The sequence below is a fragment of the Platichthys flesus genome, chromosome 11, assembly GCF_949316205.1.
Source record: "Platichthys flesus chromosome 11, fPlaFle2.1, whole genome shotgun sequence".
Classification (NCBI taxonomy): domain Eukaryota; kingdom Metazoa; phylum Chordata; class Actinopteri; order Pleuronectiformes; family Pleuronectidae; genus Platichthys; species Platichthys flesus.
The window spans coordinates 19589214-19615911 of NC_084955.1; the positions used below are offsets into that span (position 1 = coordinate 19589214).

General features: G+C 46.6%; 1 protein-coding gene across 4 annotated transcripts in view; it reads right to left on the minus strand.

Annotated features, from left to right (window-relative positions):
- The window catches only part of cadm4 (cell adhesion molecule 4), a 144518-nt gene that overhangs the window by 36739 nt on the left and 81081 nt on the right, over positions 1-26698 (minus strand). The window contains exon 1 of one of the 4 annotated variants that reach the window (XM_062399618.1): positions 712-2328. The exons of 1 other annotated variant lie outside the window; for it this stretch is intronic. In XM_062399618.1, coding sequence (XP_062255602.1) covers positions 712-799 — 88 coding nt within the window. In that variant the 5' untranslated portion in view covers positions 800-2328. Of the gene's footprint in view, positions 1-711; positions 2330-26698 lie in introns of those variants that run through there. 2 more of the 4 variants (XM_062399621.1, XM_062399620.1) reach the window with 2 other exon arrangements.

The window sequence follows — 26698 nt, forward strand, 5'->3', positions numbered from 1 at the left end:
CTCTCTCTGTCTCTCTCTCTCACTCTGCTCTTTTCCCACACATTCTCTTTCCATTCAGCAACCTCTCCATTTGACTCACTGTATCTCTCCCACTCTGGGGTCCAACTTTTTATTAGGCTCTTCAGAAAAACCGAGAAAGAACTGCAGCCAGTCCTATCTATCTTTTCTTTCTCCCTCTCTCCAGTGGAGACGGTTTCCCTTTAACTCCTTTGGTCGGACCGTCTCTTCTCTTCCTCTGCTCGGTTCCTCATTCCCCGGTCTTTTCACCTCCTGGGTATAAACTCCAGCGTTCATATTCTCCCTATTCTTAATCTTAATTACCCATTCTAACGTAATTAGAGGCATTTTGAGCAATTCATCTGAAACTCTCATTTCACGACTCCTCTCTTTGCCGCTCGCTGACCACTGCATTGAATCTCTCCGCGGATCAGTTTACATCAATTAGTATCACATTCACAATTGTGACTCATTTTTTTCTATAATAGATACATCACACTGCAGGGTTCAGGGGGCAAATCTGCAGGGAATTCAAACAAGAAGAACAACACTTAATTGCCACGTCCACGGATACAAGTTGAAATCAGTGTGTGCATGTGGACATTATCTGCTTGTGATCTAACTTTCCCTGCAGTAGTAGTAAACGCGCCTCATTAAATCTCCATGTCTCGTTTATCCTATATGTGTGTGAGCGTTCATGTGTGCATGACTTACGCGTGGCACAGAGCAGGATCAGGACCAGGCAGCGCAGGGCCAGAGACACGGGAGCAGGGAGGAGGTCCGAGCTTCGGACAGGCTCCATTGTGTACCGAGAAGCTCTGTGTGGATGTGTGAACGCGTGTGTGCGCAGATGTGCACGTTAGATCAATGGTTCCACTGTGACACTGCCTGCGCCGCTATAGATATAAACGACTCCACACACGCCCCCCCCCCCCACACACACACACGCTCTGCAATTTGTTTTCTGCACAGCTGGGGGCACGTGCACACGCCGAAACGCTTGACTTCACTGCAATCAGACAGAAGTTGTTGTTTGAGGACAACACTTTATGAAAGGACTCTTATGCGCTGCACTGCATCACAGCACATGCAAACAAACCGCTTCAGCCAAGGCTTGCACGCTGGATTGCTCCCCGAGACGCTACATCACGATGCACACAGAAATTAGCTCAGGCAAAAAAGTTACACTCTGGACTTTGGCACCTTGTTTAGAAAGAACTTACGACACGGCGCGGCGTCTTTAATCTATACGGCGCCGGAGTTTTGCAGCTACAAAGCTGCGTGGCGGCTCGGTCCCACCGAAGCAAAAATGACAGGGAGGCAAACAGAGCGAGGAGAGATGTTTTTCTACCTCGGCGCCGTGAGCCTCAGAGGAACAAAGCCAGAGTCCTCGGGATCAATAAACCAGAAAAGCCAATACAAAGTGGAACCACAGCAAACCTGCAACTCTATGTTCTCTAACTGCGAGGGACTTCAATTATGGCAGCCATGTAATTAACTAAAATGAGGGACAAGTTAATTAGCCTGATCTCCCACAGTGTTCAAACCAGTTCCCAGCTCCAGGTGACGTCACAGTCAGCCTCACAAAAGGAACCACAACATATATAAACGCTAACTTTTAGAATCCAGCTACCTACATGGCCGTGCCCTTGAGGCCGGCGGAATCTAGGGCAACGATGCTCATCTACAACAGATTGTATTTTAATGAGACCAAGCGAGGGTTTCCTCACACCGACACACAGGCAGCTGGAAGCCAACGGGCCTCTGAGCTATGGCCACACGGGGCAGGCCTCGGGAGACACGGAGACACCATCTCACTGTAACTCATCTGCAGAGAGCTGAGGTTAAATAAAATCCATTGAGCCTAAGTGCCGCTCTATAGAGACCCAGAGGGGAAGCGCTCGCTCTGTGTAGAGCAAACCGACGTGGAAAGGTCTGAGCACGCACCGGCGATGCGCTTCAGTTTTCTGAGATTACACTTTTTTTCGCTCGGCTCTTTCACCCCAGAGACGTGAGCATTATCCTCACAAGGTATCCGCCATTATTCGCTCGGATGCCAGAACCCTCTGGATACGCTATCATGTACACACTGCCGCGTAAACGGACGGTGATTTCACATGGTAATTTCAGACTACTCAGAATAATCACAGGCTATCAGACAGAATAATCGTGCAGCATCGAACGCTTCCTTTCCAACACGCTCCGCTGGGCGCAAATGGGCACCTGGTTTTAACTGCAGACACACACTCAGCGATACACACTGATCCAAGAGCCTTCTGGTTTAAGGCTCCTGCTGATAGTCGGGACCTAATGGGTAAGGCCCGAGATAAAGTGTGACAGGGCCACACCTCACACCTCACACCTCACGCGGAGCTATCTGATGGAATAAAGTGTGGGTGTCATCCTCAGATTACTACACACTGCCCCCCCCCCCCCCCCCCCCCCTCACTCTCTGTGCAACTGCGGAAACAATGAGCTCCAGCGGCGACGGCCCCGACACTTCTGGCAAAGCCGAAAAGCAGATCAAGCCCCAGATCTTCCCCACGGCTCTGACTTCACCCGTCAACCGGCTGACGCTGAGAGGAACGACTCGGTGTTGGTCTGCACCAGCAGCTCAGGTCTGGCAGGTCGGGGGCCCGGCAGCAGACGCTCGGGGAAACAAAGTGTTTTCCTTTTTTTTTTCTTGTACACGTTTCGCACTGATCTCCTCAAATTGTGTTAAGTTTATCCGCTCTGCCTTCGTTGTCTCTCTCTCTCTCTCTCTCTCCTCCTCCTCCCTCAATCCTCCAGTCAATCCACAGCAGTTAGTTAGATCCCAAGGAATTTGTCGTCCTCTTGCTCCACGTCTTTCCTGTTGATCTACGGAAAAGTGCTCTAATCCCAATGTGGCGCCGCTGTTGATTACATCCGTCTGTCTATCCGCTTTCCGTCTTCCATTTATATAACCCTGGCCTCCCTCCCCTCGCTTGGAACGTGTGTGTGTCAGTGTGGGATCAGTGTCTGCATATTCTGCATACTATTTTGTGAAGGTTACAGATGTGTGTGTGTGTGTGTGTGTGTGGATGGACGCATCGACAATGGTCGCCTTTCAGGTCAACAAACAGTGGCAGTGTGTGTGTGTGTGTGTGTGTGTGTGTGTGTGTGAATGTGCTGGACTGTCCAGTGTTGACCGAAGCAGGGTGTACATTTGTCTGTCTGTTTGGCCCTTTCACTATCTACCAGCCATTAATTTATCCATGCAGTTGACACACAGAGGCCTCGTTGTGTGTCTTTATGTTGAAAGGCTGCAGGGACGTGCACTGATGTCTGCTGACAAGCAACCGGGCACATGTCTGTGTGCGGCATTCGTAATTCCAAAAGAAGCGGATGCAGATGGAGCAGAAATAAATGTGACTGGGAGTTATGCTGAAGTGAACCAGGCTCAGTATTTTTTTTTTGTTTAAACGGTATCAGTGCTAACAGCCAGTCCGACCTGTCAGCGTCTTTCACCATCAACACATGAATAATGCAGCTCCCTTGTTTCGCGCTCACTTTAATGATACAAAACATGTATCATTAATGTTATTGGCAATAAAACTGGCAAAACAAAACCAATGGTCGGCGCTAACTACACACCGACTCCTCGTCCGGGACTTTCATGGTCCTGTGAAACGGGAATATATCGATATTATAATCACACCTCTTACTCGTCCTTAGTTAACTGATCGTAAAGCATCAGCTCTAATCTGCCACGGGGTGTATTTACAAACATCTTGGTGCATTCAATTCGAAAACACGCTGTTCCCTATTATCAAGTCAAATAAAGTCAAATTTATTTATGAACCGCTTTTAACTAAATAGGGTCATCACAAAGTGCTTTAAGGAGAGAAAACAGGATATAATTACAGGCAAAAAGAAAAAACATTGCGATTCACCGCACCACATCGTACAGTGTGTGTTTCTGTGAGTCTGCAAAGTCCCCGTGTGGGCAAACCCCGATGGGTGTGTTTGTTTTTTGTCGCAGTGTGTGCGGAAGAAAAAGAGAGGTAATGGTAAATTGTGTCCCCTATCCCCCCCACCCCCCCATCCTCTTTTTTTCCCACTCCCTTTCCCTCTCTCGTCCAAATCAAATTTTTAATGGGCTTCATTGGTGCCACCGTGGAATAAGTGTTGCCAAAGCACTTAAGGGGCTTAAGTCAGCGGCGTGCTGAAAATATTAAGCACTCAAACGGCCTTACAAGGATCCCTGCCTGCTTAAGTATGCCGAGGAGGTCGCGCCAGCATTTAATACCAATGGTATTAAAGCACTCCGACAAGGGAGGGGAACAGAAATATAGATATATGCAGTGCGCACCGCAGCCGGGGATAGATGGAGAGATAGATGTTGGCAGGAAGAATGGGAAGAGCGGGTGGGGGCAAGGAAGACTTCATGGAGGGACAACAGGGGGAAGAGTAATAGCGAGGGTGGTGAAAGGAAGCGAGTACAAAGACGAGGAAGGAAAAGTGAAAAGAAGTAGCGAGAAAGTCGGAGAGAGGTAAGGGAGGAGGAGATAAAAAAATAAAAAGGAAGCAGTGAAGAGGAGGAGGGATGTGAGGGAATCAGGCCAAGGTGTGGGAGGTAAGGGTTGATGGGTTGGCTGTGAACCAGCATCAGAAGGCTAATGCACAGATTCTATCGGGAGGCTTATCCGAGATTAAATTCCTCTTTGTCCTCAAGGCGCTTCTTGGGTAAACGGAAGTGTCGACTGTATTTCACATGTCTCCCTCGGGGGTCGAGCGGGATGAGTGGGCTTGGGAGCGTGTACATGTGGAGCCCATGTGTGCGTTTTGTGCACGGGTTACATGTTTATGCATGTGTGTAGGTGTGAATCTTTAGGGTTTAATAGCTGGCAGAATGTGAAGGAGGGCATCTGTTCCTTAAAGGTAAACAGAAACCAAAGGGATGTCTTCCCCAAAGGGGGTTTCAGCACAAAGTGAGTATTAGCGCGCACGTGAGCTCATACATATAGACATTCATGAATACAGATTGTGCGTATTCTGAGCGTGATCAGTTAAGTTTTATATTCATTTCTCGTAGTGTTTGTTTTAACGGCGCTGCCACAGAGGCCCACACGACCAGAGACGCTTATCACTCACAGGGAAGTGTTATCAGAGCCGTCCTGATCGTGCAATCTCCTCGGGGAGTAAACAAAGTACACGATATTACTTACAACTACAGTTTAAGAAAATCCAAAGAAACAAATGCCTCTGGAAACCAGATATCCCACATTATCAGCCATTCCCTCATAAACTAAAAGACGCATAATGACCGGCTTCTGAGATCATTCACGTCAGCTCCTCCACTCCTCTTGTTTTTTTTTCCCATTTCTTGCTCGTCTGGCTGACTCGGCGTTAATAGCCAGCCTAGAGCCACGCACCAAGCTAATCCAACTTGGTTTGCGCTAAAGTCTGTAATTAAAAAAAGTCGCCGCTCGTCGATCTGTGGACACTATCAGTGACTGCAGGTTCTGGAGGCACGGCTCAGGCTACTTCCTGCTCACCTCACCTCACATTCCCGGGGGCGAAGGGATCAATGTGGCCCGATCCCCTGGGTGCATTTCAAACCCCACCGGCGTCTTTTCTTCACACAACTTTGGATTACATAGGTTTGATTTTCTTTATTTTTGCACCGTCGGCTGACAGAGGAGCCCAGCAAGTAAATAAAAACAATATGGTTCACGTCACGACACCCTAACGACAACACAAACCACATATTAGGATCTGACTTGCTGTTTGAAATGACATGCCTCACCTTTCTTTTATATATCCACCGCAAACGGGAAGATTAAACTCCTTTTCTGGCAAACAACAGACTTGGCACTGGTTTCACGGAGAGGATGGGGGGGGGGGGGGACATAAAGGCGCTGTCGTAACTATTGTAGTCATCCTATTATAAGTCTTGTCCCATTATGCATTTACCATGCATCAACTGCGCATTAAAGGGGACAATTTTAGCTTTTTTCTTTCTGAGCCTGGCAAAGAAGTGAGCGTGCACTTTGGAACAAAACGCTCTCAAGTGACACTCTGCAAGAACTTAGGATGGGAAATGCTACTGATGGCTGCAGCTACCGAAAACCCGCTGCTTCGGTCCAAATCCTCTCCTCTCGTTTCACTCACATGCGTTGAACTCACTTAATCAGAGGGAGCAGTTACTCACAACCTCTCTCACATGCTTTCATCCTGAAGACGAGAAACTTTCCTGACTTGGGGCCGTGCATCAGCGTGTGCCAGATTTAGCTTCTTATCCCAGCGATGGATTCTAGGGAATCTCACTCTTCAATGCCAGTGCGCACAAAAGCTGAAAGACTCTCGGGTCAGAAATATTGAAAAGAGATTCTTTTTTTTTTTTTTACAACTTTCTTGCACAAAGAGATGCCAAATTGGCCCAAGTAAGCATCTTGCTATCCAAGTGCAATATCATATTTATACTCAAAGATTATATTCTTGAACTGTGATATGAGAAAAAAGAGGCTTGACATCAACCTCGACTACAGCTCAGGTTAAAGTGTGCATTTTAGAACACACTGATGCCTGAATTATTTATACATATATTAAATCTATAAAACAAGGAAACGTTTATAAACTGCTGCAAAGTCTTCGATGCATATGCAACGTATCTGCACAACTTTCCCCGTTGTTGCATTTTTCTTTGGTTTTCCTGATAAAATCCACTCCTTCAAGGGGGATTAATTATTCAGGATGAACTTCAGGCAAGAAAAAACAAAAACTATTATAAATAATAGTAAGGTGTTGGTTTAACACTTAAATAATGTCAATGCCATCTTGAAGCGTGAGGTGAGATTCACTGACTCACAATCTCACAATCTCTCTCAAACCGTGACCGGATGTTCTAGTGCCCAAGATGGAAATGCAGAGAAAAAAGTTAACAAAGCTTATTGTTTAAATGGTTAAAGGAAAGCTGCTTCAGAGGAGCCAACAGCTTTGCTAGTGTGAATCACATCTGTAGGATTCAAGGTAGCCACAGGTGTTTTTTTGGGGGGATAAAGAGAACTGCTGGATACGGGGGAAAGCAACCATTTCATTTTAAATATTTAATATTTGTATTCGCATGCCAAAAACTAAATAATTGAACGCATTTATCACCGTAACCTCTCTTGTGAGAGAAGCTTTTCTTCGTTGTTTTAGCTCAAACAGTCCCTAGCAGTAAACCGCATTCACAAGCTTAATTCCTCAGGCCAGAGGAATAGAAATTGTATCTGTCAGGAAACTGTGAAAGCTGCTTGTCGGGAACCAAAAACTCAGAGCAGAGCGTTTACTTTATCCAGGCGCAGATGTCTCAGCAACTTCAGCTGCATTTTTCCGGCTTTAATGATGCTGGAGATTGTCCTGTTTCAAAACCGCGAGTCTGCAAACCACAAACACTGTCCGTCCTTTTACTCCAACAAAAAAACACTCACTTTTCCATTTCTCTTGGAAACCTCAACAATCCACATCCGCTTTTATTTTCTTGACGCTGACTCGTAACTGAGACGTGTGATTTGTTCATCTTGACCTTGAACTATCAGGCAAACAGCCAGAAGGGATCACAGTGAAAGACACGTTGGTTCATGTTGGCTGAAAGATTAATTGCAATAATAAGATTCTTTTTCTGCATTTATGAATTGTCTGTTGGCTGTTTGAGGTCAGAGGTCAACGCCCCCCCCCCCCCCCCCCCCGTGTTAAAGGATACAGAGCAGCGAGGCGAGAGGCTTTTTAAACAAAGGCGTCCCGGCCCGTGTTGTATTCACCCATGCTTTAAAAGAATACACACTCTTCTCAGAAAACACACACACAGTTTAAGTATGAGAAGGCATTAGTGACATATTGTATGCATAACCATGAAGGCCCCCCCCCCCACAGGGATGCAACAGAACACCAAGCTCAGTCATCCCTTATTCAGTAGATAAATGCAAACCGCGTTACCTGCCAAATGGAGAGCGTACTGCCGAGGCCTCCTAACAAGTGTTTCTGTGTGCGCTCTGAGCCACATGCTACACAGCTACCTGCTGGGAGTAACACTCATTATCGGTGTGGCATCATACCTCCCAGTGACAGGCTTCCACTCTCTCTGCTCAGTGTTCTCCCCGCTGCAGTGCACGTGTCAGTCCCTTCTCTTCTCTGGTCCCAGCGCGTGTGCTGACATTTGCATGTGGCGGCGTGTGCTGAATTCTCCTTTGGTGTGCGTACGTGTGACAGATGGGTCGTCACTGGGCCTGGACGACGTGCACGGCCCAGTTCACCGTCCTGCTCTGTACTTTCCAGGTATATGCGTGCGATGGGTAACTGACGAGCACATCATCCTGTCGAGGCCGCAGCTCATGATGTGTAGTTTTTGTGCACCGTGCAGGACGTTATTCGAATACGTGTGTTTCTCAGCGTGTGTGGCAGAGCTGGCTAATTGAAGTTAAGAAGCTGTGTGCCACCTTGCCAGGGGGCACACCGCCGACCGCCTTGCCCCCATTCTGACAATTCACTAACCCTAACAAAGGGATAATTTCTCCCTTGCATGTTACGATCTTTCCTTTCACCCATTGCTTCAATGGAACCCTTTATGGCTGTTTATCACATCTCTCCCTCGCTCCCTCCCTCCATCTCTTTCTGTCGTTTCCACTCTGTCTGTTGTTTTCTCGACCCCTCCCCGCTCGCCCGTCTGTCTCTCACCCCGCTTGCCCTCTGCCTCCATTTCTTTTTTCCGCTCCTTTTCTTGCTCGACTCGTCTCTCACTCTGACCTTACCGAGGGTCTCTGCACTGAAGTCTCTCTCTCTACCCTTTCTCCCTTTCTCTCTCTCTCTCTCTCACTTTGCCCCTCTCTTTCGCTCGCTCGCTCTCTCTCTCTCCCACTATCCCCCTATCTGTCCCTCGCTCTCTCTAGAGGAAAATCACACACTCATCAGTTTGCCGGCTCTGTTCCCGATGAGCAGGCTCGCAAGGAGAATATTAACGAAGCTCCTCAGCCAATTAACACCTAAAGCACATAACAACCTTTTATGCCAGCAGACACACTCGCACACACACTCTCTGCCTTGTAGACACACACACCCCCACACACACACCCCCACACACAAGCTGCCAAACACAATTCAGCCTAAACACACCTCCTCATCCTCGCAAAGTCGCTCACATAAACAGAAACACACAAACAGGCCTCAAAGCAAAGACATGCACACGCACAGACAAACAAACACACACACACTGATAGATTGTGCTGATGTGTGTGGTTGTAGAAATTGGGTTGGGGGGTGCATTTATAGGATCAGGCGAAGTAATACAGAGGGTAACGGGGATGTAAACAAAGTGATGAGCAGCAGTGAGGCAGAAAGGAAGAAGGAGTGAAAGAGGAGGAGAGAGGGAGGGAAGGAAAGATCGTGAGAGCAAGGTAAGAGACAGATTTATGGGATGTGAAGAAAGGCATAAAGAAAAGGGGAAAATCAGTGATAGAAGGTTAATGTGGCTTGGCTGCTCTCGACATGGCTCATGCTAATTTGAAGGGTTTAATAGCAGGTAGGTTAACGGGCTGACACGCTGACACACACACACACACACACACACACACACACACACACAAACACTAACACACACACACACATGCTCACATTTTGACTTTTCATTTATGCCTTCAGGTGCTGCGCTGTAATAGAGATCTGTTTTAACTTCAGCAAATACAAGTCACAGTAAATATGCAGAGTTTAATGTTCGGTCAATGTACACTCAAGAAAAGCAATTATTAAAATACCTGGAATAAACCAGAGCGTGGGAGATTTTAATTTCACAGTGCTGTGCGGCCAGGCTTTGTTTACAAGGAGCAGAAAGCAGTCATGTTTTTAATATATGTACAATGTAGTTAATAATAACTGGATCTGTAAACTGTCTCCAAAGCTACTGGATGTTAAAGAGACAGCAGAGATGTGAGCTGTATCAAAAGAAAAGATCCAAAACAAGATGAAATGAATTGAGCCCCATCTTCTTTGCTGGAGGTCAAATTGGGTGAATGGAGTGAGGTGAACCAGCACTTTACTTTTTTATGATGGAGGTGTAAGCCATGATCAGCCTTGTGCTAGCCGTGTGTATTGATTGGCACAAGGAAGTGCACAGTCTAACTTAATGTGATTTAGACATGCAGGACATTCGATCTGTGAGAATCTGTGAAGCTCCTCAGTCGTCCAGGTCACGGTGTCTTCAGAAGTTGTGTTGTGCAGGTGGAGTGTGTGTGAGGGCGGGACAGAGGGGGAGAGTCTGTGCTGCATTTGATTCTTCAGATCTGAAGAAGCCTCTCGGCTCAGAGGTGAACCGTCTTTCACAAAACACAAACAAGTCCAGTTGCCTATGGACACATCTACAACTTCTGACATTTGATATTAAAATTTGAAAAACCTGGCGAACGAACTTGAATAAACAGGTGAACAGCTGTTTGTGTACCAGCAGCAGCTTCAGGGTTCTGTGGACTAACTCCTGCAAAAGGTCTCTACTTGCTGCAGCGTCCTACAGACAGAAAACTGCCACCCGCATCACACAGCCCGTTCCAAGAGGAGGCTTATTGTTCATATTGTCCAGCAACAAGCCTACATGAGCAGATGAATCCCTCTGTTGTGTCTCAGCAGGGAAACAGTTTCTACTGTTAAACGCAAGGACGGAACTTTATACTTCAAAGTGTGTATCTATTGGCCAGGGGCGTCGCAGCAGGGTGGGTACAGCAGGCAATGGCCTGGGGGCCCAAAAGCTGAGAGACGGCCCCCTGAGAATGTCTGATTCCGTACGTCCACACCAACAATGATTTGGAGAAAATCCCTTTGACTTCTTTGATCGGTGACATTCAGGAGACTGAGACAAGGCCGTGTTGTCAGTTGTTGGGCCAACCAGGTCCCTTTTGCCTGGGGCCCTAAATGTCTAAGTGGGTGTAAGTTCATGTGATGGCAGTTGGGGTTTTGCACCATGGTGGATGTCGGGTGGGTGCTTCTTTTATTTACTTTATTTGTGTAACTCACTCGGCTAAATCCTCTGATTTGTTTCAGTGTGGACAGGAGGTACTGGTTGTACTAATGCTTTTGAAGGACCATTGTAGAAATTACCTGTGAGTATTGAATTAAGACGGACATAAACACATCCAATCGTATTCTTTACTACAAACCTGTGCACATGCACGCAGCTGTGTGTGACAGCATGCACCCCCCATCACAGAGTCCGACAGGCATGAGCGAGCTAATTAAAAACACACACTCTATTTCTCTGACACACACACTGCACCAAGTCCATAAAAGAGTGAATAACTGAGCTGATGCACCGACGGTGTATTAACATACTGTAGCTTTAATATGCAGAGAGGGAAAACAGAGAAAGAAGGAAAAAGAGGATAAGAAAGCACGGGATGGGAAGAGAGAGAAAAGATGAGAAACATGAAGAAAGACCAGAACGGGAAGAGATGCGAGGGGAAGAATGGAAATGAAGAAAGTGGGAGAGATAGAAGTGGGAGAGTGATAGGGAAGCACTGGAGCAAATCAAAGTAAAATTAAGTGCATTTACATATTTAGATGAGCGCTTCTAGTCAGCCTGTCTAATTATTTCATCTCCATTTTTCATTTGCATGCTGTTCAATCCAGAGGCAGCAGGCCGTGAGGAAAGTTTCTCCCTCTCTCCCTCCTCACCATTACTTTATCACATTCACACTCGCCCTTCTCCCACTGTCTCTCCGACTCTCGCAGCGGCCTTTCGTTATGCGGGTCATTACCATACGCTTCTTGTCCGTTCACACTTGTTCTCCCAATCTCCCTCTCGCCCCCTGCTCCTGCTCTCTAGCCATGTTTTATGCATATGAGGACACTGCCCCACGTGCACAGTAGAGTGTGTGTGTGCCTGCTTCTACTTTTATTTTGAAGAGGGCTACTTTGAGTAAGAAACTTTATGGAGATAGGACACTTTGGCAAGTCCTCACAACCTCAAAGAGCTGTTTGACAGTTAAGTCTTGGTTGTAAATATTAAGCTTGACGATGTGATGGCTCCACAAAAGTTAAGCATTATGATCGCCACCTGGTGGCTGTCTGCAGTCTGTGGCTATATAAAGCGGTTGTCCTCTAACCAGAAGGTCAACAGTTCGATCCCAGTCTTACCAACACATACCGAAAGTGTCCTTGGACAAGATACCGGAACCCAAATTGCTCATCATAAAAAAAGTGCTGCCAATACTGTATGAATGAAAGTTCCATATTAATACAGACCATTTACCATTTACAGGTCATAAACCTCCTCCAGGTTATCAGATGGGACACAGACTTTACAAAAAAGTCAAAGTACACATCAAATAAATATTTCTCCAACATGGTTTCTGTCATTTTCGGGTCCTTTGCATCAAGGGGTTGACTTTTCAGTAAATTTTTTTGTTGATGCTATTAAAAAGTGAAATGTGATGATTGACAGCTGAGACAGACTCACGATGGGTCGAGCCGGAGTGTCTGTGGGACAATGTGGCCGCGGCTACATCCTCTGATATCCCCAGTTAGTGTGGGATAGTTTGGCTTCTATGCTCCGTATTAGGAGGAGGTGGAGAAATGTCGTCTATACTGTCTATATAATATGGGTACTATAATGTGTGTGTGTGCCCATTACGGATTATAAGAGTCGACGTGGAGAGAGGCAGCTGTCCGTCTTTATGACAATCTGTCAGAGCTCCTCTCTCCCCCCGCTCCTCCTCTTTCATTCGTCTTTTCTCTCTTCTGCCTTGTTCTCCTCACTTTAGTCCGACTCGCAGCAAACATCCCTCACTGGGACACTCACTTCCTGTTCCTACAAGGTGACTCTGACAGCAGTCCTCCTGTTTTTCACTTCTTTTGATTTCTGTTCTTTTGAGGTCCTCTCTCTCTTCTGACTCTTGTCTCTTTTTCTCTATTTGAACATGTCTTTTTGGACTCTCTCTCTCTTTAGTTGAATATCAGCGGAATAACACTACTGAATTGTGAAGTTTTTATTTACAGATGAGAGCGCTATTATCTTTGTAGTTGCATGTATGATCTCAGTAATTATAAATGTAAAAATAATTGGTGTCACAGAGCAGTTGAGGTTTGTTATTGATGTTCAGTGGTTTTATGCTGAGAAAGGATGAAAAAACTCAAACAAATACAAAACAATATCATGATAACTGCGGGTGTTTGTGTGTTATATTTAAAAAAACAAACAAAGCATTTTATGTTGTTTTTTTTACTATATCCATATGTGCTTTTTAATGAGACTGTGACTGTACAAATAAAATAGTACACACCTTAATGCTGTGCCTCACATTAAATAATCTGAATTGAGTTACGATCAATCCAGATAAATGTATTTTGCACTAACTGTGACAGGATGCAGCTTCTAATTGTGTGTTTTTGACAAGAAATGGTTGATAAACAGATTACTGATAGATAAAGGGAGTATGATCTATTGGATTAGAACACGTTCATCACTTGTCCTCAGGCTATAACTTCTCAGCGTGCGTCTTTCTTGCAGCGTGAAGCATCTTGTGGCTTTTGATCTAATTTCTTTACCTCCTTTGTTGATTTTCATGCTTTTTTGTTTTTCTCTTATGACACACCCTCAAATGAGCTTGAACCAAGGTGTACTAAGCAATGGCCATTTGGCTTCGCATGCACACACACTCACACATACACACACACACACACACAAAATGATCCATCACTGCTGTGTAGGAAAAATTACTTTGACATGTCCACACTACATTAATCATGCTTTTAATTTGCAGAGAAGCCACATCTATACACAGACACTGGCAGACCTTGACAAAGGCTTCCTGTCTCCAGTCTCTTAATTGTTTTTCAGCTGCACTAATGATTGATTATTATGAGTTTGGGTTTAAAAAAGGAAATCTGTCAAATTCAACCTCACCCTATCTTTTATTAGCGCTGTCAGACACACACACACAGACACACACACACACCCAGGCACAATGCTTCACAGCTAGGAGCCGGAATGAGCAGCAGCTAGTTCAGCAGCCTATATCCCTCTTGTGCTAAGTGAATGAAAAAAAAAAGTATCAATTCATCTAAGAGTTGTTTTTATTCTCTTATTGTCCAGTGGCTACTTTGCCTTTAACAAGCACATGGTTGTTCAAACAGCTTTAACAAGCAGACAGCACACTGTGCGCTGAGTATTCAACACAAATACACACACGTACATACACACTGGCGCATCTCGCACCCTCTCTATTTACTCCTGGACGACTCGGCGTGGACGGAGAGGCTGCCAAGCCTCAGCACAGGGAGGCATCAAATGAGCTGGAGGAGCGCACAGCAATTAGTCAGCCTAAATGTTATATAGCTCCTGCCTCTTTTAAAAAATAACACGTTTCACGTTCAATTTGCTTGATCAACAGCACGGCTGGTTAACTGGCTTCAGGGATCACTGGGGATCAGAGAACCCTTCAGAGGGCACGAACAGGAAGAAGAGCAGGACCCTTACCACCACTTGTAACACTGCTGCTATCAGCCAGTGCTTTATCCGTGAGGCCCCAGTACACCTGTTGATAACTCTAATGAAAGAATCACACCGCAGCAGGGGACCTCATTAAACTGCAGGAGTCACAAACAGGCCTAATAAGGCACCGCGTGGGGTCTGCATAAGAATGCATAAAGATTCCATGGTGTGTGTGTCAGTAAGAGAATGAACGATGGATGGAGAACTTCCGGTTTCACTCCATAATTTAAAGAGCCTTAAAAACTTAAAGCATTTTGCAAAAGAATTCCATTTCTATTCATCTGTACCTATCACACACTCATACACACACACACACACACACACACACACACACACACACACACACACACACACACACACACACACACACACACACACACACACACACACACACACACACACACACACACACACACACACACACACACACACACACACACACACACACACACACACTCGTGATTGCTGTGGCTCTGACAGCGGCCCTCCTTTAATTTCCTTTTAGTCTTAAATGAGAGCTCCAGCCCATGGCTTGGTAATGATAGTTATTACATCGCTCTGCCTGCAGGAGGCTATCACACTGACACACACACACACACACACACACACACACTCACATAGCACGTAATTGATACATGTGCAAATGTATAGTTCTGCTATGGAGGAATTCAGGAAGAAACCGACATTAAACAAGCAAATGCACTCATACTAGAAAATGACCCGACTGCCCCCTTGACGTCACATGGACACATGGACATAGTTGCACACACACACACACACACACACACACACACACACACACACACATACATATCCATTGCAGCTGCCTCCACACCCAGCTCCTCATACTGACATCCGTCGCCTAGCAACCGCCTATCAGGAAACACGCTCACCTCTGGACCCCAGTCGCCTGCCCCCCTAAACGGCAGCCAATCAGGTGAGCCGCTCCCCTGGGACAAACCACTCCGATGGGGACGAGAGGTGGTGGAGCAGGAAGCGTGGAGGTGAGTCAATAAAGGCTTCAGAAGGCGCCGCCACAGACCCCCCCCCCCCCCCCCCCACCCTTGTCAAGCTTTTCACTCTTCATGGTTTTCTTGGTCTTTTAACACGGTTATTGATGTCAGAGCACTCGAACCTCATTCTCCCCAGCTCCACTCCACCCTCCTGCCCTCTGTCTCTGCGTGGGCGGCTCTCTATGACTTCAGAACACAAACTCATTTCACAGCTACACTGAGGAGACAAAGAGTATTTTTGTGCGGATGTGGGATTTTTCCATCAGTCACAGATCTGGATACTGTTTCACCAAATGTTTAGCTTCTCGTCTGTTTAACTGTTGTTTCTTCAAGACTTTGCCAAAACTGAAATTGAAATTCACTGCCACCGAGTAACAAAGATACCTCAAATAACAAGACGTGGCTCTGATGATATTTCAGACAGTGACAGTGTTTGTAATGCGACATGTTTCGAGAGGGATTAAGTCCTGCCAGAGATTTTTCATTTCTTTCTCGTAGCTGTCAGGTGATTGACAGTAAGCGAGCGCACTATGTCACGCGGTGATATGAAGCACTCAACCTGGGGACTCGCTGGCACAATGAGATAATGATAAAACAGAAACTCTAACAAGACCAAATCAAGGCTTCATTTTTATTTCTCGATGTGATGGATTTTCTGTCTTCGGCAATTTTTCAGCCGGTGTGCGAGTTTGTTTTTTCAAGCTGAATTTAAATGGCAGGAAAACTAGTTTCTTCAGACGGTGGAAAAATGAACTATTTTGTCGGCAGCTCTGTTAAAGCACAGCTGGGAACAATAGAAAGATGAGAGAGAGAGGGAGAGAAGGCGTTTAATAACAATTATTCAGAAGTGACGGTAAAACAAAGACGATTGCCGCTTTCTTTCGCGGGCGCCGACTTTTAAGAACTCCACTCTAACAAGAGCTCCCTCGATCCAATGAAACCTCAATCAGAACCACTCAGCCTCAACCACGCACTTTAATAAACTGGGCTCTCACTGGTTACTGTCAGATCTGCTGGCCGGAGTCAGGCTGTGATGCCCCGTGCAGAGCAGGGATTGGTCCGGATCCCGACAGATGTTGACATTAAAGTGTGTGTGGGTGGGGCGGGCGGGGGGGATCAATTTGCAGGCGTTTGCAGGAATTGAATCTTAAAAGTAACAGATATAATTTAGGTTGACCACTGGACCCGATCAAGCCTTTGATCCAATTTTCCGGGTGGGCAAAGCAGCTGTAAATCAGCCTGATAATCCTCTGGCGTACAACCGGCCTCTCTCCATCTCTGTCTCACACCTTTTCTGCCTCCCTCTCTCTCTCTGTCCCTCCTTCTCTCTCCCTCATTACACCCATCTCCTCTTCGGCTGCTCCTGGGTCGAGCAGTAAAGACTCATTTCAGGTGTCCAGGGCTTTGTCCCATTCACACCACATTTCTGCATATATAATGAGAGGTGACCAGCAGCTGCAGCACTTCCAGAGATTAGATGGGCCTGTCCCTGCATGGGTGAATCACCTGAGAACATGTGCATAACGTTACAATCTAGTTTTTGGAGAAAAAAGGAAATGACGGAAGATGGCATATAAAACATATAGAGGATATAATATACTAGAATTGCACTGAATAGACCAGATACCCAAATAAGCCTTTTAGCTTAGGCTCCTTTACGTTTCTCAGCGACACATTGGTTTAAGATGCATGTTTCTAACACTATTTGTAACCACTGTGCTGAAAAAAGCCTAGCCTGCCTCATGAAATCATTTTTAATCCATAATTAGATTTGTTAAACTACAAAAGCTCATTATATAACATAGTTACCCTCTTAATATGTCTCAGTTTTTCATCAAGATCATATTCTCTGAGAAATTAACAGAAATGTTGATAGTCTTGTATTTACCATACAAGTTGCACCACTAAACACAACATAATATGCTTAACAGCGATCAAATATAATGCTCTGCAGTTTAAGTCTGGTCTATTTCAGATTAACAGCTACTTTGGATAATTTCCGCAATTCCAGCACATGTTTGGTTCCCAGTTACAAAGTCCTCTTATATAACTACAGCTCGGAGACTGGACTTGTATGTATTGTACCGGAGCTGAGGCGGATGTGAGCAAAAAAATATATATATCTTGACCTGTCACTTTAAATTTACCCAGGAAAACTGGTGAATCTATGTTTAGGAACAGTGACAATATCATTAAAAGAAGAAGTTTCAGACGTAACGTCGACTGGTTAAAAATACGTCTGGAGCCGGCAGCTTCTGTCAGTGGAGTTTAGCTGCTTCATCTCCCGCGGCCGACCCGAGAGCTAATCAAAATGTCTGTGCACAAGTGTGACGAACTCTGGCGGCCACCGTCTGTCACACAGTGTGTTATTATGTTGCCGTGTCATCACTTCAGGCAGCAGGACACACTGGAAACCGCCTCCTTTTTTTATTTTTCTTCCTGTAACTCCATCCCTCCCCCTCCCCCCCTCTCTCTCTCTGTGTCTCTATCCGTCCCTCACCGGGCCTCAGCTGTGTTCCTTCCATCATTTCTATCTCTCCCCGGTGTGCTGTCCTTTTTCGCCTGATCGCCTCCCCACCACCCCCCGTCCCTCCTCCCCTCCACAGCTCTGTACTTCAATATCCCCCCATGCCCTCCCAGGCCTCCCCCCTCCCCTCCCCACCTCCATCATGCTACCTCATCCCGCTGCCACTCCCTCCTTCACACCCCGTCCTTCTCCATGTCACCGCGCATCATCTCTTATCCGTTTGTCACATTCGCCTTCTTGCTGGTTCTTCATAATCCATTTCGCTATGTCTCTCTCTCTCTCTTCTCTCTCTCACTGTGTTTCTGTGTTTCATCTCCTCTACATGACGCAATTACGCATCTTTCATCTGTGTCCTTCTCTCTGTCTCACGTGTCTCTTGCAGTGTTCACAAAGAACATGTGTTGAGGGTTCATTATTTCCCATTTTTATTTTTTCAGAGACCATGATAACCCTTTTTCCACGTTCATATATATATATTTAAAAAAGAAGAGACAATATCAACGACACAAAACACTTTTTTCTCTCCAACGCCAGATGATAAAAGTGGTATTCAAATCTTCTTATCACATTGTTGTGTATTAATTTCCTGGAGCTGCAGTGAAATCACTCTCTCCTGCATGTTCTTCCCTTTTCACTCGTTTATGAATCGACCTTGGTTTAGCCGAGGTGAACCACTTCCTCCAGCAGCAGGAAACTTTCTCACGCGTAAAACACCTGGAGGAGAATCGGATCGAATGGACGCTGTGCTCTCCTTTTAATAAAGCCGTCTATTTTTGGTTTGGTGAAAATCATTAGACAAGGTTCCTGTATATGTCTGTGTGTGTGTGTGTGTGTCTGTGTGTGTGTGTTCCCAGAATCTGATTGGTATGGTCCTTGTGTCCGGCGGTTACTGCGGTGAACACTGGAGCAGAGTTCAAAGAGAGGACAGGAAAGGGGGGGGCTAAATGGGCTGCACACACACACACACGCACGCACACACAAAAAGTCAATTAACAGTCTCCTTTACAATATTGGAGTATGCACACACACACACACTCACACACCAAGATACAAGTGGAGGGTAATGGATGGTAATATGAGGACACACACACACACACATAAAGGGAGCAAAGGCAAACTTAGAATATCTAACATCCCTGCATGGAGTCACTTCTTTACACGCGCACGCACACACGCACACATACACACGCACACACGCACACACACACAAACAAAGATAAGACTTTGATAATGTCTGCGCCCTTGGGCCAAAACTGTCCCTAGAGGATCTTAAAATCTGTGTGATTGCATGCAACAGTGTGTGTGTGTGTGTGTGTGTGTGTGTGTGTGTCTGTGTGTGTGTGTGTGCGCGCAGGTATGTGGCTTATGGCTGCTGGTGATGAGAGCTGCCCACGGCGACAACACAAGCCTTACCATGACACCAAACACACCCTGGGGAGCTGTAGACGCCCAGCTGCTCAAGGAGAGGGACGAGAGAGGGATGCAGGGACAGATGAAGAGGGGAAAAGAAGAAAGGAATATGTGAATGGGAGGTGGAGGTGGAGGCCGACGAAAGAGCCATACGAATGGAGAGCGTGCTGCGCCGAGAAGGAGAGACTGAGAGGGGAGGCAATTTGTGATGACAGAATGAGAAAGGGAAAAACAAAGAGGTAGCAGGAGACAGAGCGAGGGAGGAAGCAGGAGAGATATGCAACGTGATAGATAAAAACACCGAAACACGAAAAAAGATGAAAGGCGTCAGGGAGAAAGAGATGGAGGGAATCTTCATCGGAGAGGGGGAAGAGAAAGAAAGAGTATTTATCTAAGCCCTGAGGGGAGGAGGAAAATACAGAGCGAGTGGGAGACAGAGTATACAAGACAGAAAGCGGAAAAAAGAGGGAGCAAGGGATGAACATGAGCAATGAGAGGAGCTGAAGAGGAGCTGCCTTTTGAAAGCCATTTGGTCCTGAGCCCCCCCCCATTAATTCAGTCCGCATTTAGCTCTCTGTGTGAAGTGCTTCGGTAACAATGGATTCATCAAGCAGCGAGCACGATTTGAATTTAACTCCAGGAAGTGAGACGGGGCTGGAGGAGAAGGGGCTGTGTATGGGGGGGGGGGGGGGGGAGCGAGAGGTGGCAGAGATACAGTTAGGGGATGGAGAGGAGGGGGGTGGGCCGAGTGTGCAGCGCTCCTTCATTGTGCTGAGGGCCATTCATCGGGAATAGACGCTCATGGGAAGGATGGGGTGTCAACTTTTATCGTCACAAAGATGAGTTATTGTTTATTCAGCAGGACACAAAGAGAGGCAGGGAGGATAAGGGCACCTTTGTGTGCGTGTGTGTGTGTGTGTGTGTGTGTGTCTGTGGGAGCTTCGCAAGTAACTCGGAGATGTAAGGATATATTCATGCCAGATGTATTCATGCAAGTGTGCGCATGTAAGAATCCAACAAGTGGAAGGACAATTCAATTGGATTAATAGAGATGGGAAATCTAAATAACTGCATTCCAGTCGTTCCCTGTTGAAATGTCACATGTGGGCACCAGCGCTGCATTTGCCGGAGGCCGCACATTTTTGACATATCCCGCCTCCCCGCGCTGTCGACCGACCACGCCTCCTCTCTCCTCCCCTCGCCTGCATCCCGTCCATTATTCCCCGTCGACCGCCCACACCCCCACTCCCTCCCTCCTCTCCCACTGCTGGGATCATTTACCTTCTGCAGTTCGCCGCTGCATCGTCTCGTCACTTTCAGCGTGACGCCCGCCCTCCTCTCTTCTCCCCTCCCTCCTTCCCTTCTCGCGTGTTGAACACTGAGGTCATTGTGAGCCGTACACAAGCTTCCCCTTTTTTACTTTTTAATCGTTCCCCTCCTCTATTGTTTCCCTCTGTCCTGCTCCCATTTTTATTTACACAATTCAAAACCTAGTAAGGCTGACCCCCCAGGCTGAGGAAGCAGTGCTCGGCTAATGCAGTGACCAATAAACAGCACGGTTACCACTCCGCGGACTCATTTGTCTGTATTAACACTGAGGAGCTGTTAAGTCAAACAGTTTATCACCTCTGGAGTCTGACTATGCATTCATCCATTCATTATCTATAGCGCTAATCTTTTGGGCGCTGGAGCCGAATCTCGCATTGGGAAGGAAGCAGGGCTCACCGGAGAAAACCCAGAAAGACCCGGGGGAGACCATCTTAGCTCCACACAGAAAGACCCCGGCAAAACCTGGGGCATTAATAGTTTACACCGATTTTACAACACATCAACAAAAATTGCTATAGGTCCTGAAGAATGAAAACTCTGGCCACAGCTGAAATGATGCTCCCCTGACAATGAATGTGCAATTCATGCTGGTCAAGCGAGCGCGCAGGTGTGGACTCGCACACTTGTAGCACCCATAATGCATCAGTATCCCTGCTGAGACCTAACCATCCGACAGAAAACCTCCAGGGACAAATGCGTACAAACCCTTTGAAGGTGTCACTTTCGTGTCTTTCTTCTGGCAACTTCAAAGAGAATATTTGGCCTATTTCTTCAGTTTGTCAGGGAGACTTTGACTATTTCATTCTGCCATGTGACATCTTTATGTTACTTCACAGGGAAGCTCTGGTATAACGGGTTCCCTGCCCCTGTGGGCCCCTGTGGGCCCCTGTAGGCCCCTTGTGTCCACTCAGCCCCACTCAGTCCATCCATGGTCTGGATAAAGTTGAAAAAGAAATATAGACGACTCAAATCCAGAGCAGCAAGTTGTTAGTTATTTAATTAGAAGTCACGGGTGATACTGGATGAGATGGAGGGAAAGAGAAAGTATAAAGACAGTTCTTGGCTTGAAGGATTATTCAGATGCACATGCGCGTCCTTCAACCACAACAAGCACATCAATAGAGCTTCTGTCCATTAATCAAAGCTGATTCATCAGTCGGACCAAAGTGTTTATATGCATCCTTGGGTCTTGTTACATCAGCCTATCATCAGCCTTTGTTGATTCTCACACACAGACACACACACACACACACGCACGCACGGACACACACTTCTGAGAACACCTGACACACACTCCTGAACATCCTGTCATATGGGGTTTTGTTTTTTGTTCCTGATAAGAAAGCCTCCATAATTTGGTTGTAATCAAATTAAGGGCCCGACAACATGAGTAATACCTACACCACACACACACACACACGCAGACAAACACACTGCACGCAAACACACTGCATGTCTCGGTGACACAAACAGAATCCGAAACCCCCCCAGAGACAACAGTGCATGAAAAGGCTCGGCTCCAAATGGCTCCTGCATTCAGCTCAGTCCCCCGGTGGACGTGGCCTATATTGACGGAGCAGAATGGTGAAGGGGCTTCGTCAAAGGATGAGACACAACAGTGTGACACAGTTCTCACACTACCTGAATTACACACCGAATAACACGACACCGCGGCCCTCTCTTTAAAAACTCCAGTTCCACTCGGATGTGGCAACTCGCTGCAGCTACTCGGAGGAGCAGGGACACTGTCTCTGGAAAGACACACTAATGATGGCTTTAAAAACAAGTTACAAGTTAACAGAGCGTGGACGAATGTCCCAAATCCCTCACAAAGCTCACTTCTCTGAAGTCTCTAAAGGAGAATAAAGGGCTTGTGATTGAGCAGAATAAAGCCATGTCTGAAATACAGATATAGTTTGAGCTGAAAATCAATTTTGGATAATGTGGCGAGAGTGGAGAAAGCAGAAGGAGCTGTGAGCTGTGATGTGTCCTGTCAAACTTCAGAGCTGTGCACAGTGTGTTTTTGAGTGGATTTTCAAATAAGTGTTTTTTCCTGCCCCTCGATGAAAGAGGTTTAAACTTAGTGTTGGTAAGATACTGAAAAAGATAAAAATTAGTTTGTGCAGCGAGTGGCACAAATACTAAAATCCATAAACACATGAATAATCAATTGAGGGATTTCCACGTCTACTATTTAATGTGACGTAACAAATAGACTTTATCTGCTTAACCCCCCGTTCTTTATCTATAAGGTTCTACTGGAGTCAAACTGCTTGGGAGGACATTTTGCCCGTCACGCTCTCAGCCTGTCCTCGTTCGCTGCTGATGGCCTGAGTGAAGTGAAGGGGAGCAGTGAGGCTGTGAAGTGGGCGGTTGAAGGGACAGTGGGTGGGGAGAAGAAGGTGGTGCTGTGCTGATGGAACTTTTATGATGTCCTGTGTCGCTGGAGCGTGGAGCTGCAACAGTGGGGGGGGGGGGGCAAGAAAGAGGAGAGTCTGCAGGGCCTCTGGAAGGATACGCTCCAGAGTGAGCGCCTGGTGGGTTGAGAGGGATTAACAGAGTGGGACAGAGACAGTGAGAGCGTCTCTGACTGTGCGCCCGAGTGTGTACGTGTTGTTCTGTGCTAACCTCGTACTTCTTGGAGATGCCGAGTAGAACGCTCCGAAAAACAGTTTGTACCAAAGTTTTGTCTTGGGTTTGAACTTCAGGCGAGAGAGGCCAGGTTAGTCATAAACAGAGTTGTGTTTTTATGAATTCGCCACCAGCTCTTTTTCAAACAGGCAGAAGAGAGCACAGAACCAAAACAACTCAAAAAATAAGTGAATTCAAGCCACAGATGTGTGTTTCTGCAAGAACTGGACTCAGGACTCAACACTGTTCTCACCATCACCCGCTGTGCCTCCACAAAACAAGGTACAGTACGTTGTGTAGCCTGTATATAAAGATACACAACATGACAACTTCCAAAAGTACGAGTCATATACCCCATCTTCTCCATGTTAGCAATTGGGACATGGACCAAGCTCAAAAGTAAAATGTCGCATACGTTTTTCTCAAAGATGTTTTCTGTCATTTATTACTCATCATAATGATATATGTTTTTATAAGTCTTAATCTTTCCAGTAAGGTTGGTTTGAACCGTATGTATAAGATATTTTGACTTCCTCTTTGCCCAGCAGGAGGAAGTTTAGACGAGTCGTCCATCTTTATTTACAGTATATGGTTACACCCTTCTTCATCATTAACCTCCTCTTCCTCCCACTGGAGAGAGACCAACAATAATTGACTCATGTATGAGAATATAAATCAATCAGACTATATTACAATAGATATAGAAATCTATGTTTGTCTCTCTGTCGATATTATAATTTCCTTGACATTAGTTATCTGATCTACTTCAAACTTGAAATCTACTTCAATTCATTGCTTCAGCTAAAGGCCGAAGGGAAAAGATAAAAGGGACCCGAGCGCAGTATAGAATAAATGGGGGGGGTGAGGGTCTCGTTAGGGTCTTGACAAACACTCATCCGAAGAATTTGACAGTTGACTCAATACGCTTCTCCGGATCCCCGGCATCAAACCCGCAGTCGATCGGATGAACGGTTGAATAAGGGCAATCAGGGAGAGGTGAGAATGAGTTCAAAGACAAAATGATGGGAGCACTTCTCCACTTCACACTTCAAATCATGCATCTCTCGTACTACCTGCATGTGGATCATTTGTGCATGTGTGTGTGTCTGTGTGTGTGAGTGTGTTTAGCCATGTGTGCATGGTGCAGTGTTCGGAGGTGCCTGAGTACATCTCTTGCTGTGTGCAATCTGGAGCCAGTCTGTGGTTGTGTTTTTCTCCCCTCATCCCTCCGCTGGCTCCTCTAAAATGGCAATTTGTAAAACACGGGCCTCCGTTAGCCCTCTCCTTCGCCTCACAGCCCTTCCCTGCACGACTGCTCCTCTCCCTCAACCCCCCCCCACCACGTCTTCGACTCACTCGCTTTGCTTCCTTCCCTCACTCTCCCCTCTCGACTCTAATTTCCATACCTCCTGTGCACTACGCATCCTCTCTCTGTGCTTGTTTCCCTCTCTGTCGTTCTGTCTTTTCTCTCTCTCCTTTGCCCTTCCTCCTCCCTGGGATTTTCCTTCTTCATTATCTTCTTCTTTCTCTGTCCATCGTGGCACGCCTCACTTTCGTTACCTCTCCATCTCAACCTCTTGTACTTCTTTCATAATGTGTTTGAAGGCTGCTGCACACCAGAGGATGATTGGCCCCAGCTTCCGACGGGCGTTTCTCACTGGAGGTCACTCGGTGCAGATCATCTGACAAAATAATCCTGGAGTGTTGGGGGGGGGGCCGAAATAATCTTAATATTACAGATTGAGTCGGAGCCTCCTCGATATTGAATCGTAAATATAATTTGGTTTTTATTTGGCAGAAAAACGGAACACAGGGTCCGAGAAGAAGAAGGTATCCAGAGTTTCAGTGAGATGTCAAGTCTGCAATCTCCACTGTGAAATTGTTTCCTTGGCTCCTTAAGCAGAACGTGATTACGAGTTTATTTCTCTGCACGTGCGATCGCATTGATCTGCACATGAACATGCAGCCTGCTGTGGAATCTTCACTTTAAACTGCATAGGATATGTTTTGAACTGCTGCTCACTCGGGCTCGGCTCCCCAGAGGAAGCGGTTGGGAACAATCAAAGTTTCACTCGGCTGTCGCTGTCACTCAAAGTTACACAGAGCGACCGGCAGACCGGTTGCTCGAGCTGTTGTCAGTATAATATACGCTGGTCTGATTCCGAGGGAGCGTCTGGGGAGAAACATGGCCGGCAGTGTCACTGTAAGTGAAAAATCCATGACGGGGGATTTTCTCCGTGGCTGGACTGGCCACCAGCGCTTACATGCGTTACCTCTTTTGCTTAATGGCGCCTCAGCAGAGTCAGACACAGTGGCCGTCGCAGATTGAGCCTTGACGATGTGACCGAGGGACGGCTGAGTGTCGCTAACAAGAGACCCATAGACGATGGAGGATAATGAGTGATCCATAAAATGGAGGAGAGGAGGAGTGACCCTGAAGGACAGAGAGGAGGAGAGTGATGAACAGGTGACTCAGACGGGGACTCTTGTCTCAGCCTCGTCTGCTCAGTAACTCCTCTCGTCTCATTTTCCACCTATAACATCCGATGTTTACCCCCCCCCCCCCCTCCTGTTAAATCTGCACTTGCTGGTATTTTTGCATTAATGGCCAGATGCGGTACTCCGTCCTCTCCCTCCTCCTCCTCCTCCTCTCACAGTCCCCCACTCTTTCATCTTCATTAACGGCCCGTCCACCCCTCTTTTATATCCCTCTTTCACCCCTTTGACCGGTCCCTCCATCCAGCCGCATGCCCGCACACAAACACACACACACGTGCGCTTGTGTGTCGCCGGGCATTTCCATGACAACGTCAACACGCGGACCGCCCCTCCTCCCGAGGTTCCGCTCATTTGCATCTTCATTTGCATGTTTCCTGAGCGACCGGCGGCATTTGACTTTGACAGTGGCGGGGAAACTCTGGCATGACCCTGTCTGTTTTTTGCTCTCCCTCCGTCTCTCTCTCTATTTCTCTCGGTGTGTTTCTCCTTTGCCAGCGCTTTTGTCGTTTAACCTCGTCACTGTTTGTCTGCTCATCACTCGCTTCTTCTTTTTCATCCTGCCGTCTATTCCCATAATGGTGTCAGTCAGAGCGGCGTTCCCTTTTGCTCTCTCCTCATCCATCTTCAGCCTCAGCCGTTGTGTTTGCCTTTCACTTTGTCAGTTTTTGCCTTTTACCTCCCTGCTTTTCTGTTCCTCTCATTTGTAAACATTTTCCCTCCGTCACTTCCCGCCCCTTCTCCATCTCTTGCCCCCGTGTGAGAAAAGATTGCAACTGTACGTCTTTCAGTGCCTCTCTGAATGAGAGTCACACTTGC